General features: G+C 41.2%; 1 protein-coding gene and 1 long non-coding RNA gene across 3 annotated transcripts in view; one reads left to right on the top strand and one right to left on the bottom strand.

Moving 5' to 3' along the window:
• kcnh2a (potassium voltage-gated channel, subfamily H (eag-related), member 2a) overlaps positions 1 to 20,184 on the top strand; it is a 30,330-nt gene that overhangs the window by 5,956 nt on the left and 4,190 nt on the right. Inside the window, exons 2-8 of the mRNA XM_076977106.1 lie at positions 970 to 1,052; positions 1,760 to 1,990; positions 8,002 to 8,169; positions 9,101 to 9,502; positions 9,922 to 10,133; positions 18,971 to 19,393; positions 19,489 to 19,885. Coding sequence (XP_076833221.1) covers positions 970 to 1,052; positions 1,760 to 1,990; positions 8,002 to 8,169; positions 9,101 to 9,502; positions 9,922 to 10,133; positions 18,971 to 19,393; positions 19,489 to 19,885 — 1,916 coding nt within the window. The remainder of the gene's footprint in view (positions 1 to 969; positions 1,053 to 1,759; positions 1,991 to 8,001; positions 8,170 to 9,100; positions 9,503 to 9,921; positions 10,134 to 18,970; positions 19,394 to 19,488; positions 19,886 to 20,184) is intronic.
• LOC143478146 (uncharacterized) overlaps positions 16,592 to 20,184 on the bottom strand; it is a 10,678-nt gene continuing 7,085 nt past the window's right edge. For both annotated transcript variants that reach the window (XR_013121703.1, XR_013121702.1), the window contains 2 exons: positions 17,148 to 18,205; positions 16,592 to 17,015 (listed from right to left, as the gene is read on the bottom strand). This is a non-coding gene — a long non-coding RNA (uncharacterized LOC143478146). The remainder of the gene's footprint in view (positions 17,016 to 17,147; positions 18,206 to 20,184) is intronic.

The following is a 20,184-nucleotide window of genomic DNA, read 5'->3' as shown; positions in this document are numbered from 1 at the left end:
TGAACATAGTGCGCTGTGCTTCTGGATCCTTGTCGAGCCAGTATCAGATTGTAGCTGCTGCTGTGTTCTGTTCAAGCAACTAGTGTGTGCATAGGGTGTGTGAAATCTATCTTGTCCAGTAGTATTGTGTAGGTATTATTAGATCATGGTTGTTGGTTGGTTAATACATCCAAGCCAAGCCTGTTGCATGACTCCGGATGTTAGGTGCAGGATTTATCATCTTCCTGTTTTATGTTACATATATATATATATATATATATATATATATATATATATATATATATATATATATATATATATATATATATATATATATATATTACTGTATGTGCACCAGAATCTTGTTCTTGTTATGCAGGTTATATAACCGACACAAGAATGTTACATTAGAAAATAAAACTTAATACATCCAAGGTGCTTTTTATTTTTGCAATATAGGTTTAGAGGTTATAGTCTAAACAAAATAGTTCTCAAATACTCTAGTGGAATGTTCGCTGCCGTGGGGATTCCTACAAACTTCGATTTTTCTGAGAACGGCGCTTTTCTAGAACTCGCGCGCTCCCGCTCTCCGTATCCCTCGCGGTCACGCGCCTCCCAGCATCCCAGTCCTCCACTTAAACTGTCTGGCGCACAGTTAGGGTCACATAACAGGCACTAAGCTAGGAGAGAATTAAGAGACAAACCATAGCGTTATTTACAGCGACGTCAATTTCATACTGTAATGGGAATAGACGACAAAGTGAAGAGTGTTAAAACCTGTGTTAAAAGGACACGTGGTGCTCGGGAATGGAATGGGATATAATGGGTAAATAATGTTATCAGTGTTCAAGTGTTCATAATTTGGAATTTGTCAAAACTGAGTAGGCTACGATAAAGGACTCAGATTGTACACCTGAAGAGTAACCTGAACCTGAAGAGTAAATCGGAAATTCTTCGAAAAAGCGGACTGTTAACTTTTTTTTCCAAAAGGACAAAAATGCCGGTTCGACGGGGACACGTTGCGCCTCAGAACACCTTCTTGGACACGATCATCAGGAAATTTGAGGGTCAAAGTAAGAGAATGATACTGTGCAAATAATTACTACTACTATGAATGCCAATGAGCATATAACATTATTATTATTATTATTATTATTATTATTATTATTATTATTATTATTATTATTATTATAGTTGTTGTTGTTGTTATTATTACAGTTTGGGCTGGTCAAATAATTATATATTTTTAAAGGTTAATCCTGAACTTTTACTTTATTAAGTCTTACAGATATATAACCTGTGTAAAGGCTATACTGTAGTTACTGAATGTTAGTCATGTCAGTTTGTCATCCTGCTATCTACTCTCAGTACTGTTTCTCTGGACCACTGCAGATCAAATTTGAAATATTACATGCTTGAGTCACTGCTGATTTAAGAGTGGTCTCCCACCTAAATATATTACCAGACCTTGTGGTCAGAAACGATCCATTTATAAATGCTTATAAAAATTGTGCATGACAACAAAGGGGTTAAGCAATAGGACCTGTTCCTCCAAACAGATTATCATAATCATTTTAATTTTCTGTAGTCTGTAGTTCTGTAGTCTGCTTTGTTGAATTAATAGGCTCTGAAATACAAAATGTTTACATTATTTCATTATTAGTAGAATAATATACGAACATATCAATAAAATACTAATAGCCTACACAAACAATTAATTATTGATAATATTTCTGTGATATAGCTAACAATCACCAACTTTAATCCCACTACTAAACAGACCGAAAGTTCATCATTGCCAATGCACGGGTGGAGAACTGTGCCATCATCTTTTGCAACGACAGTTTCTGCCACATGTGCGGCTACACGCGTGCTGAAGTCATGCAGCAGCCGTGCACCTGCAGCTTCCTGTACGGGCCCCACACAGGGAGGGCAGCGGTGGCCCAGATGGCTAAAGCCCTGCTGGGCTCTGAGGAGAGGAAGGTGGAGATCACACTCTATAGGAAAGATGGTGAGCACTTAGGCTGTCCATGCACTTACACACTATGTTTATTGTAACTCTTTACTGAATGTGTAATTGATGGAGACCAGCGCTTCACAGGAAAGACTTCTTGAGTCTCATGTCTGACATTTCTTTGCCATATTCATGTTGTGTATAACATATGATTCTATTCACTGGCTATTATATTTCAAGCATTTATTTTTCAGATTAGTAAGGTACACTAATAACAAATTAGGATATAATCCTATTAAGCAAAATCCATATTAGCAGAGAAATCCATTAAATATTCTGCTCTTCTTCAAAGCATTAAGGACAACCCATGAAGATCATTGGAGCAATGAATACAATGGAAGGAATGTAGCTTATAAGTTTAACCGAAGGTAAACTATCACACTCTTGTGTTACATTCCTTGGTAAAGTACAGAGTGGTTGAATCAATCTCACACGAATCTTAATAATTTCATAACTTTGGCATAGATAGCCCCTTCTAGAAGAAAGCAGTCATAATCCTGAAAATTTGATTTTTACTGTACATATCCACAATTCCTTTTTTAAGCAAAAGTCAAGTTGTAGGGTCACATCTCTGTTCACTTAATGTTCATCGTGCCTGTTTGTCAGTATTCTATTTCTCAGATTATGCAGTTGGTTCAAGAAAGAATATATAAAGTCTATTGCTTTATTAGAGTTCATGAGAAGGACATTCAAAGCCAAAACATGTGGCTGATGATATGAAATTATCGCAAGAAGCACAAGAGGGTAGATCCACACGCTTAAGCCAATTTGTGAATCCACATGTGACTCCTAAGCCTGAATGTCCATTGATGTTTAACTCAGGGGAAATTAAGTATTTGAAATGGGCTGATTTCCACCTTCTAATGATGCCTCTTGGGACTGGAAGCGTTCAGCTAAGTTAATCCCTGAAGTTTACGTTTACCCTGCTCTTTTTTATTGACACATAAGCTTTACACCTCAGTGTTTGCCATTTACTTCACACAACATGTTACTTTGTGGGTTTCCCACTCTCAATGACACTTATTAACATAATGTTTTGGGGATACCAGTCAAAGACGTTTAATGGATAAAACAAAGCCCCGTTCCTAAAATAGAGTGTAAATGCTTTTGATTTACATCATTCGCATGAGTTAGAAAATGCAAATCAACAGTCTCAAATCATCAGTCTTTATATACAGTTAATAGCTTCCCTTGCTCTAATTAAACAAATGAATGATTATGGCCATGTCAGGGAGTTCATTATTTAGCCATAGTCAATTTCACAGCAGGACCAAAGAATTGTTTTTTTAGAGTCTTTTCCCCTAACTTTTCTTTTTTGTTAGACTTAATATCCTTAAATGCAGAAAATAGTTATTTTAGTCACAATTCTGAGTTTGTTTTCCCAAATGAAGTCAGTTGGATGAGGTATTAACAAAAGGTACTTCAAATATCAGCTTCAGGGCAGTACCATTTAAGCTCAGGCAGGTTGGATGGGGAGTGTCGATGCACATTTTCATTTTAAAGTGCTCTAGAAATGCTATACTGGGTTCAGGTACTCTGACTGGGGCATTCCAGGACATTCACAGTTTTCCTAAAACCACTGCTGTATTCTTTAGCTGATATATTTTGGGTCATTGAAATGTAAACATAAGTTTGAAATGTAAACCTACACCCCAGCATGAGATATTTGGTTTTCACCCAGGACAGCTTTATATTTTTCAGCATCTATCTTTATCTCCATTGTAAATAGTCAAAATTGTTGTCAAATAGTTTAATCTTTGCTTCATCATACCAGATGATCTTGCCTATCAGTATCTGAGACTTGTTCAGATGCCCAGGTCCAAGAGAGTTCTAAGTGTAACGGGGTGACAGATGCAGCAGACACAGGAGGTGGTGCCGGGTCGACTTTAATGTCCATTTCCATCATAGACACAGCACAAACTCAAAGCAAGTAAATGCTAAACGAATGCAAGGGATCAGAGGAGCGGATAGCACTCTGAACTCTGCAGAGAGTCACTCAAAATCGGCCTCAACGGGTAGGGGCGTGACGTCACAGGGCAGCAGCAGGTCCGGGCAGGCGCCAGCATTGCACAGCGACGTTATGCGGGACCTGTGGGCTTATAAAGAGGGCAACCGGAAATGAGTGACAGGTGCATGGAATGATGAGCAGTGATCTCTGGAGTGAACGGGAGGTGGAGTGTTGTGAAGTGGGCGGCTCCCCTGTGGAGCCGGACCGGCCTACCGTGACACTAAGGGAGTTCAAGGGAGCAATTTTTAGTGCAAAATGGCTTCTGTCTCCACCCTGATAGGTAGAGTGTAGCACTGATTGCTGTCAGTCTGTAATGCTCTCTCATCTGTCTAAACTAAAGGATTCATTTATAGTGACCATTGAGTTCTTGCAACCATGGTTACCTGTCTGGAGAAGGCCATTTATCCAAATTTACGTTTGGCTGTGTGGTCAAATCTAGGAGGACGATTGGTGCTTTCAAACGTACATTTGAGAATGATGGTCAACATGCTTTTAGACACTTTCAGTGCTGCAGGAATTTTCTAGAATCTTTCCTAAGATCTTCTAAGACAGGGGCCACCAACCTTTTTGAAGTAGGGAGCTACTTCTTGGATACCAATTATTGCGGAGGGCTACCAGCAAGAAAGTTGTTGAGGGGGGGGGGGGGGGGGGGGTGGCGAACGAAAGTTGTTGAGGGGGGGGGGGATTGGGTTCATATGCGCGTGTCAATTGCTAAGCGGGAAGACCGCTAGCAACCGCGGACAATCGCTAATAGCAGCAAAAACATAAACGATGCAGCGCTTTGGTGCATGGCAATATAGTGAGCTGTTTTTAAAACAAGCCCGCGGGCGACTCATAACGTCCTCGCGGGCGACATGGTGCCCGCGGGCACCACGTTGGTGACCCCTGTTCTAAGATCTCCTAAGAGCTTCAACACAGTCCTATTCTGCAGACTTTGGACAGTTTTCTTGACATAGTGGCTATTTGTATTTCTGTCTGACATACATGGTCTACTGAGAGATGTTATATAGACAAGAGAGTTCTTATTTTGTCCAATCAATTCAGTTAGGCACAGGTGGACTACAATAAAGTTGTGGAAGCATTTCAAACCTTTTTAAGATGAGTGAAACAACAAAATGTGGAAAACTTGAGTCTGTGGAAACTTTCTGTACATTCTGTATGTACTGTACTTAGGGATAAAGAACAATATTAGTAAATATGAACCTTAATTAGACACACGGACGTAATTTTGGGGGGGGGGGACGGGGGGGACATGTCCCCCCCACTTTTTCAAAAGCCGGCTTTGGTCCCCCCCCAGTTTTTACGGTTAAAACCAAATATTTAAATAGCGAAGAATCCATGTCCCCCCCACTTTTGAAATCAAAATTACATCCATGATTAGACATACAAGCCTGAACGTTACTCCTATGATATAAATAGATGAAAGTGGCCTGAGTTTAACATGCTGCAATTATTTATTCAAAATTTGAAATTCAAATGCCTAGGGCAAAAGTTGAGGGCAAGAAAGGGTAAAAAGGGAGTTCTAACTGAAAGGGAAAGAAGACAGAAAGGTTTTTAATAACACTTAATACCAATTTAATAACACTTAATAACACTTTAATAACACATATTATAAATTGTATTTGTATCCTGATATAATTCAAATGCTTAATAATTATTTGAGATATAACTGAAATAAATGCTCTAACAAATCTATATGACTGTTCTGTTTCTTTAATCAGCAACTCAAAAGTTCTGCACAGTCCATTTATACTAACTAATCAGGACATGGACTAATCAAATGGAGACAGCATTCACACCAAATATACAAAAAAGCCAATAAAAGACTATATTTCCTCAGACAACTGAAAAAATTTAGAATCAGGCCGAACATCCTCCTTCAGTTTTACACAGCAATCATCCAAAGCATACTTACCTCATCTATAATAGTCTGGTACGGAAATCTGGATAAGCATTCACGAAATAAACTACAATGTATAATAGATAAATCATCCAAAATCACTGGCCTCACCCTCCCATCCATAGACACACTGTATCAAAAACGCATCATACAACGAGCCAAAAAGATCACTTCAGACCCCTCTCACCCTGCATATCACTTGTTTACACGCATGCCTTCTGGAAGACGCTATAGGTCCCTACCAACAAAATCAGTCAGACTCAAAAACAGTTTCTTTCCAACTGCTGTGCGGTCACTAAATCAATGTATGATCTGAAAGAATTGTTTGTCTATGTCTGTATATTGTAGTTGTATTTATGCATTTGTTTTTTCTTTTGACACAGAGATGTGAGTATGTTATGCTGTACCGGAAGCAAATTCCACCAACTTGTTGTGTGGTCATTAATAATAAATGAATGAATGAATGAATGAATGAATGAATGTGCATGAAGATAGTCCTGCCTTTGGAGGAACGGGCTCTGGATTAATGTTTGGACAGAGGATATTAGACTGAGAGAAAGATGTTAACCCCATCGGAAGCATGAAGAAACATTATCAAGAACCTCATAATTGATTGTAGCAGCTTTATGGTTTCACTTGAGTTCCTTACCTTAGCTGCCACCTACACTACAAGAAATCTCAAAGATTCCAGTTTCCAGGTTTAGATGCTTTAAGGATTTCTAGTACAGTGTCAAAAATGACAGCCTTTAACTTGTCAGTTCATAGCACATTCAGAAGCCAGTGACAGATGTGACAAATTATATTTACCAGTGACAGATGATATCAAACAAATCTCAAGTTTGAACCATTTAAATGGTATCTTGTGAAATGTGGTTAGAAAGCTGATTCAAAAAGCATGAGAAACAGTGCAAGTATGTATTGTGGAGTGACAACAGTAGCAGTGTTCAGCCCTCCACAGTGCACACAAGGCCCAGACCACATGAGACCGAGCTGGGACACAAGTGTGAGATGTGCAAAGTGGGGCACTCTGCTTTGGTGCTTTCCAGGATTTAAATTCCGCTGGTAATTAGATTTTTACATGGTGATTATATCCATATAAATACTATGATCCTTTCCCCCAATGTCAGAAATCTCTGTGGTGCCACTGTCTCTGTCCTTGGTACTGAAGGAGCCAAACACCCTTGCTGCATAAAGCTCTTGTTTTGCGAATTATATCACTCAACCTTTTTAATCCTCTCTCAAATGCCTTCATTTTGTGTGATTTTTCAGAAAGTTCACATATATCAGCACGGTGCACACAGAGAATCTGCCCTCACCTGAATCAGTCCACTGTCACATGGCCACTGTAGGTTATAAGTGGAGGGGCCAGTGCTCAGAACAACAGCAGATGGTACAGGATGACGTTACACAGAAGCAGATGCTGGTGGTGTGAATGGAAGGATTTAGTGAGGAACAGAAACGGAAGCCTCACACTATATTCCCTGAAGCACTAAAAGACGTTTGTGGTGCCATGACTGTCCTTCCTCCTCTCAAGGGGAAGTGGAGACTGGCTCTCTGGGGAAGGGGCAGGGCTCTAATGGCATTGGGCATGTGCAAAACACACAGGGTTGAAGTGCAGAATGTTGGTATAGACTATATGCACTAACCAGTTTGTATTGTTACAACAATGTGAGCATGACTCTGAATGTGTAAATGTCCGTGTATTTAGCATTCTGAAATGATGGTTCTGCAAAATGCAATGCAAACATTGAGAGGAACAACACGTGGCGAGCTAATGCTCATGGTATGTGATGTAATGTAAGTCTTTCCTATTGGCTGGTCTGGACCCGGTGTTATTGATAGTAGTGAGTCTGTATATAAAGCAGCAAGAACAATGCTCACATACTTTATAATAGTGGTCATGTAATTGCAAAGTACAGATTACAGAAGGCACTCGTATGCACATTTGTGAGCCCATATTTTGGAATACACAGGCTTGAAAAATGCTACTACTGGAATCTGTTGTATCGCCCTCTGCTGGAAAGAGACCTTGTTTTGCTGACATAAAAAACATAAAAACTTTGTTGCACATACACATGTCAGCGTTCCTCTTCTATCCAGGGGTGTGTTTCCTGTGTCTGGTGGATGTGGTTCCTGTCAAGAATGAAGATGGTATGGTCATCATGTTCATCCTGAACTTCGAGCTAGCAGACCAGCAGGGGCGAACCTCGAGCAGCTCACCACTGAAGGAGCACAACTACAAACTCTCCTTCTCCTGGTTTTGTAAAGGTATGCTAATACCACGCACTGCACTTACAGAACACACTGTAGCTGGATTCCCTGTTCTGACAGGTTTCAAGCACCCTGACTCTAATAAACTATTCATGTTTTATTAATATAGTAGCTGTTGGGCTTAGACCGACCTTTATACAAATTATTTTGTGAGTTTTACTGCTGTACTTGGGGGAAAAAAGGGAAGGTTTTATTCACATTAAGCACAGGTTATGTGATGAATTAGATTACTGAAATTATGGAAGAATACTTCAGCTGTTGCAAACTATATCTCTCATCTCAATTAAAGTCAATTAATTGTGGTGTGACGGGCAGGGAGTGCGAAAACAAAATGGAAGCGATCACGCCAAGTCTCAGGGAAAAGGGAGGTTTTAACGAATAAAGTGTGCAAACCAAAAACCCGTGACAAGATCCAAATGAATGAAGGATACAATGACCAGCGGTCAACTGGTTCAAAGACAAGACATATATAGACAAACAAACGACCCTCATAGGCTCGGATCATACGGATCATAGGCCCCGCCCACCTGAGGGCCGAACACAACGTATCAACAAGACAACTTCCGCTGTGGACGGGGGCGACCAGTAGGGGGCCCCACCATACTGTGACAGTATGAGGACATATTGTGTTGCAAATGTACAGCATGTCTTGTGTTGCACAGTGTGTTGAGAGCCTGTTACATTTAAGATTTTTGATTTTTAAGCATTCTGACTCAGTGTTCCATGCAGGCTTTCTGACAAATTACACACACTAGTATCTGTGATATAACAGTTCTGCATTGCACACACTGTTGGAAAACTCATGCAATTTCATGCATCTGCTGCCCTCTAGAGTTGGATAGTACTCACTGCTCTCGCTCACTCTCTCTCTCTCTCTCTCTCTCTCTCTCTCTCTCTCTCTCTCTCTCTCTCTCTCTCTCTCTCTCAGCTTGCAGGCCCAGGTTCATGCTGCGTCGGCCTTTCCTACATCCCCTGAGCGTCAGCAAGCCCCTGCACGACGATGCCGAGATGCCCCGCATGGGCCATGAGTCTGTAGCGCTGGATAAGCTGCTGTCCGTGCCGGAGCGCTCTGTTCTTGTGGCTCCTCCGCTGCCCCTGTGGGAGGGGGCACCTATACCCGTCTCCTGCTGTGACCCCCCGCCCTCCTCGCTGTCCCAGGCTGCGCCCCAAGGTCTGCCCTGGCCCTCCCCGTGCGGCCCTCGGCCAGAACCCTCCGGCTGCGGTATGTCACACAGCCGCTCGTGCGAAAGCCTGTGTGGCTTCCACCAATCCCCTTTGGCCACTGACCGCAACTGGGACAGGAAGTTGCCTGGAAGGCCCAACAGCACTGGTGAGCCCGTTAGCAAGATACAAATTAACATGGCTAGATTCCTAAGGGCTGTCTTAGGACCTGTCCTAGGGCCTGTCCTAGAGGCTGTCCTAGGAGCTGTCTTAGGACCTGTCCTAGGGCCTGTCCTAGAGGCTGTCTTAGGGCCTGTCCTAGAGGCTGTCTTAGGGCCTGTCCTAGGGGCTGTCCTAGGAGCTGTCTTAGGGGCTGTCCTAGGGGTTGTCTTAGGGCCTGTCCTAGGGGCTGTCCTAGGAGCTGTCTTAGGGGCTGTCCTAGGGGCTGTCTTAGGGCTTGTCTTAGGGGCTGTCCTGTCAATCTTGGTTTAAAAAAATCAGGGATGTTTCACACATTTAGAGAATGTACGACCATTAAATAGAAACAGAGCAATTATCTTGTATTCTTTATGTTATGTGTTTGCTCAGGTGCTGTGCAACCCAAAGCCTGTATTCCCAGCTCAACATCTGACTCAGACCTGATACGGTTCCGCTTATTAAACACAAGTCCTGCAGCAACGCACAACTTAATAGACTTCAAGCCGGATCCTTTGGTAACACTCCCTTCCAGCGAGATTGACATCATCGCCCCCTGCAAGCTGATAGACCGCACCCACAATGTGACTGAGAAAGTCACCCAGGTAGAGAACCAGTTACTCAACTTGGCATATATCAGAGACAAGTATTGTTCCAGCACAGAACAGAGTCACTGGAGAAATGAAGGAGAAATGGAGACAGGTGAAATTAACCATGTGGAATGAGAAAATTATGATTCAAATACTGTTTAGTAGAACATATAGGATATACAGTGAATGTACAGTGGCAGTAGAACTACTAAGCTCACTGATCTTTTCCATGCTAAACTACATCACTCACATACGCAAACTTTGTTTGCTTTTGGTGTTTTGGAGTCTGTCACCAAAATCCAGCAAGAACATTTTTGAACAATATGTGTGAGGAAAGCAGCAAGGTCAGAGCTCGAAGAAAAAAAAAAACTAACAATCAGCAATATTTGATTTGCACTTAGAAGGTCATGCCAGTGCACTTAGAAGGTCATGCCAGTGCACTTAGAAGGTCATGCCAGTGCTGCCATTAACTACAGTGGAAACCTTCACATGCTGCTTTCATTCGTCCGTCCCTACAGTGCTCACATGTTAGACAGATGCATATGTCCTTTGCATATAGTGTAAATCTCTGTCCATCCAGAGCAGCTATTGCAGTGGGTGTAATAATCGCTCTTGTTGTGTCCTATACAATTTTCTGCCAGAGCTTCACAGGGCCAGGGATCTATGACATGATCCTGGAAATACGGGTTTGTAAATGGGAGCCTTGACAAGGACAAGGACTTACGTCTAAATAAATCACATGTTAACCCACAGTTTGGATTGACAGGAATACAGACACAGGCACAGTTTATAGTTTTTATTTATGGCTTTACTGCTTTCTATAATAACTTCTCAACAAGGTCTCACTGTTTTGAATGTGGAGAAGATGTTTGGGGTTTGAAGGAATCCAGGCAGCTGTAGTGCAGAATCTTTTTCCCTAAAGATTTGTAACAGGGACTCCTCCCACTGCTCCTATTTGCCCCGCCCACTTCTGTATGTCACATTACAACTAAAATAATCAAAATGAGACTTTAGAATTACAAATTAAAAATAAGAATCGTCAAGAACAATTTTATTGCTGACAAAGAAATTAAACATTATATGATTCTACCTGAGGTCTGGGAGTTTGAAAGTGTGGGTCAGTATTCTCAGTTCTCAGTAATGGACTGAAGTCAATATTGTCATTCCTGGCTCATGTTGGAGATGCCCGTCTATGTTATGGCACACAGCTTGAGCCCTTTCACCACTGGGACCACCACTTTTCATTTAACTTGGGTCTGCACATCTATCATTACTGCTGCTTCCTGCATTTTATCTACTATCACAATGTCTGCTTGGTTTGACAGAATTGGCTTATAAAAATAGCACTATGCTTGCACAGCTGATAAAGGACCTCTGTCCAAAACATTCTGTTTTTCTGGAAGCCTTGTGTTTCTCTCTACCTCTCTCTCTTTCCATCTCTCTCTCTCTCTCTCTCTCTCTCTCTCTCTCTCTCTCTCTCTCTCGCTCTCTCTCTCTCTGTACTGGACCTGTACCCTTACAGTTTCTGAGATACATTGATGACATTTTCAGTATTGCTCCATGCACATCTGAACAGCTCCATCTGTTCGTTTCTTCCTTCTCCAAGTTCCATCCAGCGGTGGAACAGCACATACTGGCACCAGGATAACATTTTGGGATGTCTCAGTGAAGTTTGTAAATTCTAGTTTAAAATACCACTATCTATTAAAAACCTACAGATTCTCATTCCTATTTGCGATTACAATTATTCACATTTCACGGCCTGCAAAAATTCCATCCCTTTCTCACAGCTACTTAGATTTAAGCACATTTGCAGTGAGAAGGAAGACTTCCTCCAGAAAAGTATGTATCCAGAAAATGTGAATATTTTACCTGCTCAGATAGTGAACACACTGACCTATAAACAATCTGCTGTTAAGACAACAGTAATTGTCTTATCATCCTACAAATAAAACTTTAGCAAATATTATACTTAAAGACTTAGGAAGGAATCTTCCAGGATATTGCAGAGACAGCATCCCCCTTTTTAAGAATTGTCCACTAATCTCCTATAGATGAGACAAAAGCATCAAATACATGCAGGTCAAGAGTGATATAAACGACCATGATACTGTATCCTGCAGCGGTTCTAGATGTAGATACATGTAGATTTATTAACACAGCCACTAAAATAACTACCACAAAACAACCAGCTGTCATCACCTTCTGTCATCACTGTGTGTGTGTGTATATATAGTATATTCATATATGTAGTATATATATATATATATATATATGAATACACACACACACACACATAGGGAAAGGAGCTTTTCCTGTTTCCTAAATAGACTGTGTCTCTATTACACTTCCAGTGTCTCTCTGTTCCTTACAGATATATTTATCCCACACTGCCCTGAATTAGAATGAGGATTTAGCTTCTCTTACATATCTGTTATAAAATGTATTATGCTTTATGTATCTGGGGTACTCCAGCAGTATATATAAAGAGATGGTGTTTATTTAACTTAATTTCACTTTACAGAATTTGCAACGCTCTTGGCAATCCAAGCAATGCTAACCTATTTTTCTAGTATTATCATAATGACTTCAAGCACGCTGAAACAATTAACACTGAAATTTATCCACATCCAGAATGATCAGCTCACATTCCTGTACTCAACACCACTAATGCTCTGAGGAAGCAGTGGAAAAAAAGTCTGAGCTTATCATCTTTTTTATGATCTAATTTGCTGTGTATGGTGCATTAAAATACAAAAATCTCGTTAAACCTTGAATTGATATAAAGTAAGTGCAGCCAGTAAGTACTTGACAGTATGCTAAGATGGTATTGCGCTTACTTTCATTGTATTCATTCTTAATTGTTTGGTTATAGAGATATATGTGTCTTAGACAGTATAATAAACTCTGCTTGTGAATATTTTGTCCATAGCGTTCACAGTGTAGCTGGACAGTGTAGCTGGACAGTGTGGCTAGATAGTGGCACAATTTTGCTGGCTCTGTCCACCAATATTTCAATATCAATTGAAACCAAGCCTGATATTCAGCTGTGTGATTTGTTCTCATAATCATTGCTGGTTACTTACTTTTGAGGGTGTCTGATTCTGAAGGCAGATTCAGAAGTCAGAAGTGAGACGTCCAGGACAAAACCAAAAAAAGCAAACTACAGTACAAACATGCATTAGCGTCTTCATGCTTTGTTTGCTGTACTGTGGGAGTTCAGAATGAAGCAGTGGTAGCAGAGTGAGGTCGTGAGTCTGTGCGTACTGACGTTTGGAGTAAAGAGATAAGATCACTCAAGATCAAACATGACCCTGCTTGGTTAGATGACGTTCTGGCTTCGCAGTATTTTGGGATGCATCATTGATCTGTTGTGTGGTGTATCACTCCAAATGCACAAAAGAAAGGTTTGGGTTTGCATGCATCTGTGTAAACCAGTGATAGTATAATACAGATGTCAGTGCTAGGCCCTGTGCACACATATGGTTCATTACTGGGGAAATGCCCAACAAAATTCCTTGAAAAGAAGACAAATGTTTAGAATGCTTTTCGGCCAAGCTTAGGACATAGTATGATGCATTTAACATCGCCTGGATGCAATAGTTAGTATTGAATTAACACCAAAAATATAAACCTTAATGGGTCAATATGGCATCTGCTAAGTAACATCGGCTAAGTTAATCTGTACATCATCACTGCAAAGTGCATTTAACCAGTTTTATTCTGTGGTTTTGTTGATCATCTCCCAAGGGGATTTAATGGGGCGAGGGCATATCAATCACACCCTAGATGTTCAACTGAGAGATGTGGAGGAGGGCCAGGCTGCCAGATTCAATTACAGCTCATTTCCAACAGGGCCTCCACAAAGCATAGAGAGGGGTGTGTTATGAGATATATATACACACACAGCAAGGTAAATTCTCAGTTCTCAAGACTCAAGATTTGATAGGCCATGGCAAGATATTTGTTAAGGATCCATTGTGTATATTAGTAACTTTAATCACTCTTTATGTAAGGAATTACAGAGATTTGGATGATCAGAAGCAATCTGAGCTGCAGATGTGGACTGAAGAGATTCTGTTTAGTATTTGACACCAGAGCCAAGTGAGTCTAACTCAGAGAGGAGTAACAGGTTCCCTTTGCGCTGAACAATCCTCGAAAAGCTTTTTGTCTTTGAGAGAGAGAGAGATGTGATTTTAGCGACAGAGGATAGGAGATATTCAAGATCACTGTTTCTCCGAGCTATTACTGGGAAGCGCAGCTGAAGCTGACATGGTTTGTGGAGGGACATGGTGACAGAGCAGGACGCCAGCATGTCCTGTGCTCTGGGAGAAAGCGTCCATCAGGAGTCACAAGTGAGCATCGGAGACACTGAGTTAGCAGCAGCAGTCTGTCTGTCCAGTTCTGTTGCTAAGGAGGTAAGTCTCAGATGAAATGTTCTTATGAGGACAAAGCAGCAACACTGTTGTTATTTACAATATCATCATCATCATCAACGTCATCAGCGTTGTCATTTATTGTCATAACTGTTTTTCAAGTGTCTAAAAGCTTAATAAATTCACCAAGAGTTCTGGGTGATTTAGTAGGATGTTCAGATGAAGTATTGCTATTTCTATCATTAAGTATTCAGAGGTGGTAAGGAAGTCCTCTAACATTCTTAATCTGTCTAAAGCAGCACGTTTGAGAATTTGCAATGAATGTGTAACTATGTTGAGAGGAAGCTAATAATGGGAGGGTTACGCACAGAATTTGTAAAGTGACTTTTAAAAAGCTGCTTTTAATTTGATTTTTAAAAAGTTATTCTCTTGCATATTTAAAAAGATTTGCATTATTTTTTTAAATTGGTTAAAATTAAATTATTTACACAACGCATGATATTGCCAGTTGAACCTATGATCTTTAATTTATTTTAAGAAGTAATGCAGAAATAAGAGAGGAATTTCTTATGTGTTATACTGGTATGATGGTTCTTTTTAAATGCATTGTTCTGTTATATGAATCAATGTCTGTCAGTGCTAATAGTAGCCAAATAGCTGGCTACTGTCATTGGGCCTGAATGAATGTACTGACATCAGGCAGACATCCGGGTTAAACCACAGCAGGTGAATGAAAGGAAATAAAAGAAAAACTAAAGGAAATGTCTAAAGACCAAATGCCTTAACTTCATAAATATACTATTAACTTTTTTGATTACAAGGACCAATCATATTTAAAACCCACTACAAACACTATAAATAATTCCACATTACACCTCATTGCATTTTATATTATGAGACAGAAATGATGAAGTTAATGGCTTGAAGTTGTCCTTTGCTGGACCTCAAGAGTTGACACTGAAGATCAATCACTTTACCTCATGCTTACTGTGTCCTCATGCAAATGAGACTGAGCCGTTGGGATAATGAAGGCCAGAGGGGGCTGTGTCCTTCATTCTTACAACAGCCCAGTCTCATTTATCCTGCAGTAATACGGCCCTTTGCAAGGACAGTGTAAGCATACACTGGGCAACATGGTGGCTTGTTGGTTAGCACATTTGCCTCTCAGCCCTGGGGTCTTGGGTTCAAGTCCCTATCTGAGTGGAATTTCCATGTTCTCCCCGTGTCTGTGTGGGTTTGCTCTGGGGTCTCTGGTTTCCTCCCACAGTCCAAAAACTTGGAGGTTAGGTAAAATTGGCATTCCCTTATTCACTGACATATTCTCCCTGAATGTGTCACTGTTCAATAAAAAGCAGTTGTTTGAGTGTCTGTGCATGAATGTGTATGTGCTTGTATGCCCAATGGTGGATGGTGCTCTGTCACTAGGGTCTGTCCTCTCTCCCCCCTTCCTGCACCCCATTCAGTCCCCCAGTGGGCTTTGGCTTCCGGTAGAGAGGACACTGTGTGCAAATGGCTGCCGCTTCTCACCGGTGTGTGATTGGTAGTGTAAGACTTGTACCTGTGTTAAAATTGTAAAGTGACCTTGGGTATCTTGAAAGGTGCTATATAAATTGAACATTCATTCATACAGTGCTGTAGGAGCATGTGTTGTTTACAGAACCACACACAGTCTGTGTATAGCTACCTTTGCTGGAGCAATATTCTCATCTGGATGAGAGCTGTTATTTCAGAGTCTGTGTTTATGATTTTTTTAAATTAATGTTTCGAATTCATCTGTTTCTTGTGTAACAGAGCAACATTTCTTTTGAAGAGAGAGCAGCTGTTTGATCCATTTGGCCAATAAACATCAAAGGCAAATCTGAGGATAGCGAGACTGAAGTGCAGTTAATATTTGTGGAAAAAGATATCGCTCCATCTTTAACAGCAGAGATCAGGTGTTGTGTGACGGTCCACCTCACGGTCCGCCAACCGCATTCTTTTCACTCTTAAATTATGCTTAGATATACAGACAGAATGGAGTCAAGGGTTAATTATTCTTTAGAGTTTAAGTATTAAGTAGTTAAAGTTACTTCATAATTACAGTTGAGTTTTCAAACTCATATTTTAATGTTCATATTTATGTTGCCTAAATACTTCAGAAACTCAACAAGGTTTGCTTAAGATTTCCCTATAAAGACCCAAATCCAGTACTAACAAATACTTTTTTGTGCATGCTTGTTATTTTTTCATTCTTGCCAATAAAGCCTTCACCAGGTAAAAAAAGATCTTTCAGATAACGTATTGCTTCCATGAGCATGTTTACCTACTGTGTTTGACTTTGCCTCCAGAGCCTTTAAGCAGATTTGGAAAAATATGTGCATGTCTCCTGTGCTTTATTGAGCTCAGTCGCGAGAGGTCAGGGGGAGGATCAGGGCTCTGGCCTTGGAACTGGGGCAACTCAACAAGCTCCAGTAATTCAATTCTACGTAGCTGCAACTTCATTATTCTTAGGTCCATATGCCTGTCCAGCTGTGATGGACATCTGACAGGAAGACAGACAGGAAGAGCCTTTACATAGAACAAATGATTGTGTACTAAATGAGTATGAGACCCATGAGTAAGTTCATGGGTTATATATAGGGTTTTATATATATACACATCTGTTTTTGTTTACCTGGTTATTTTTTGTTTGTTTTCTTTTCTTTTTTCTAGCCTGGGGCAGATGTTTCTTCTTCCTGATCAGGGGATAATGAATAAGAAAAAAACATTTGATTAGGTTAAGTGGATTAGAATATGTTTTTAATGTAAATAATTATTCATAGATTAATGCTGTAGGAGTATCGTCTGTTCTCTGATATCCATTGATTTTATTGTATGGGCATTTAAATACAAATTGTTATACGTACCCATGTGGTTTTTAAATATATAGTGAAAGCATGTTGTACTGGTACTGAAGCTGACGAAAAAAAGGAAAACCTTAACAAGACCTCCTTCTTTTGGCAAATCCCATTTAGGGGTCGCCACAGCGGATCAAACTCCTCCATCTGGCCCTGTCCTGAGTGTCCTCCACTGGCACACCAGCCACTCTCATATCCTCTACCACTGCATCCATAAACCTCCTCTTAGGTCTACCTCTCCTCCTCTTGCCTGAAAGTTCCATCCTCAAGACCCTCCTACCAATATTAATCCAGTACCTGGCCTATAGTCCTGTTTGCAATTTGGTGTTGGGGGAATTTCTCACTTGAACTGAGTTAGTGGGTCCCTAGACATGAAAAATCACTGAGGTGCTCGTCCGCCATAGTGCCACGAATTCCGCAATGGTCAAATTAAATATGGCCGCCATCGGCTATGATAAAAATTCAACTTTTTTGTTTCTGAATGTATATAGACATTTAATACCTCCATTTAGACTAATTATGGGATGGGGAATTCATTTCTGATATTGTTTTGACCATATTGGGTGATTTTGACATTAAAAGGTCATGGTCAATGTCACTTTCCTATTGTGAAGACCTTACCCATGTAACGTATTGACCAGACAGAGAGGGATCCAACTGCGGAAGTATACCGCTTTTATTCAAATGAGTCACGTTTACAAGAAATGGCACGAGTATCACTAGCGTTAGGTGCAGTAACAACAGCAGCGTTTTCGTGGGATGGTCAGGACGGTCCAGGGTCATAACGGGGGGGCAGAATCCGGGAGGTACAGGAGGGCTAGGCAGGAGGCGAGGTCTGGAGAGAAAGCAAGGGTCAAAGCACAGGAGATCGAACAGGCAATGGAAACGCTTGGTATGCTGCATGGGAACGGCAATACTTCGCGACGAGGAAGTGGTGGGAAGGTGTATATATGTGACTGAAAAGGGGGCGTGGTAATTAGTAGCAGGTGTAGCTGGGAGGGACATATCAGACGACATTCCTTACAACCCACAACTTGTCCATTATAAAGAATAAAAACCAGATGCAAGTCTAAGTCTAATAAATCTGACATTAATATTTTTTTCAATAATACAAATATATACAAGTCATGAAGAGAAAACAGCTGGGTGCAAATAAAACTATGTAGCAAAAAAGTGATACAAATTACATTAAATTAACTAAAAGTGCACCATGTAGTGTGATTTCTGTATGCGTGCATGCATATTAGTGGGATGGGTTTTTACAAAATGATTTTTCCATTTTTCCATGGCAGAATACGGTGCATGAAACTCCAGCAGAACGACAGCCCACATCGGCGATTGTCACATTTGCCTGCACACTTGCATACTTGCATGTATACCTCTCCTCCCTCCTCTGAACATGTCCAAACCATCTCAATCTCGCTTCTATAACTTTATCTCCAACCTAGCCACTAGCACACCAGTGTATTTTAGTGCCGGTCCTAAGCCCAGATAAATAAGTTGCGTCAGGAAGGGCATCCGGTGTAAAAACTGCGCCAAATCAAATGATGCGGATCAAACCCTTAACAAGACCAGAGTAATGTTTATTATTCCCCCTCAGGTACTGTCTCTGGGTGCCGATGTTCTCCCAGAGTACAAGCTTCAAGCCCCACGCATCCACAAATGGACCATTCTTCATTATAGCCCCTTCAAGGCCGTGTGGGACTGGGTCATTCTCCTGTTGGTCATCTACACGGCCATCTTCACGCCGTACTCCGCCTCCTTCCTGCTCAGCGACGAGGAGGAGGCGGCCAGGCAGCGCTGCGGCTACACCTGCAGCCCCCTCAACGTGGTGGACCTCATCGTGGACATCATGTTCGTCGTCGACATCGTCATCAACTTCCGCACCACGTACGTCAACACCAACGACGAGGTGGTGAGCCAGCCCAGTCGCATTGCCGTGCACTACTTCAAAGGCTGGTTCTTCATCGACCTGGTGGCCGCCATCCCATTCGACCTGCTCATCTACCGCTCCGGAGAAGAGGTGAGGTGGCGTGTCGAACACAGTCTTACACACTATTCGCCTCAATACATATTGTGGCACTTCCTCCAAAAATGCCATTCTTCTTGCTTCACCAGACAACAACTCTGATTGGTCTGCTGAAGACTGCCCGGCTGCTGCGATTGGTGCGGGTGGCGCGTAAGCTGGACCGGTACTCAGAGTATGGTGCTGCAGTCCTCTTCCTGCTCATGTGCACGTTTGCGCTGATTGCTCATTGGCTGGCCTGCATCTGGTACGCTATAGGGAACGTGGAGAGAAGTGGCTCGTCTCGAATAGGCTGGCTGGACTCACTCGGAGAGCAACTTGGCAAACCCTACAATGAAACTATTCCAAGCTCAGGGCCGTCCATTAAAGACAAGTACGTCACTGCTCTCTACTTCACCTTCAGCAGCCTGACCAGCGTGGGTTTTGGAAACGTCTCCCCAAACACCAACTCTGAGAAGATCTTCTCCATCTGTGTCATGCTCATTGGTGGTTGGTATTCAAACAATTTAAATATTCATGTTGACAAAATCTTTTTTATTTGCAAAATTATACTTATACTTCATGCATTAAACTGCATTCAGTGTTTTGCCTGACTCCGTATCAAAATCTGTCAGAGATTTACAGAGAAGTAATATGAGATTTTTATAGATTTTAGATATTAGGTTTCTAGCTTGTACTCTGCTGTAATTTCAGCAGAATGATTTTAGCCTGATATTTCATTAATATCATTAGGCATGGGATTAAAGGCTTTTTATGATCTTAAGCAAAGGCTTCTAAGAGCTTTTGAA

Source organism: Brachyhypopomus gauderio, chromosome 16 (genome assembly GCF_052324685.1).
Source record: "Brachyhypopomus gauderio isolate BG-103 chromosome 16, BGAUD_0.2, whole genome shotgun sequence".
NCBI classification, from domain to species: domain Eukaryota; kingdom Metazoa; phylum Chordata; class Actinopteri; order Gymnotiformes; family Hypopomidae; genus Brachyhypopomus; species Brachyhypopomus gauderio.
Note: the sequence above shows the minus strand (reverse complement) of the source record. Positions and strands in the feature narration are given on the sequence as shown.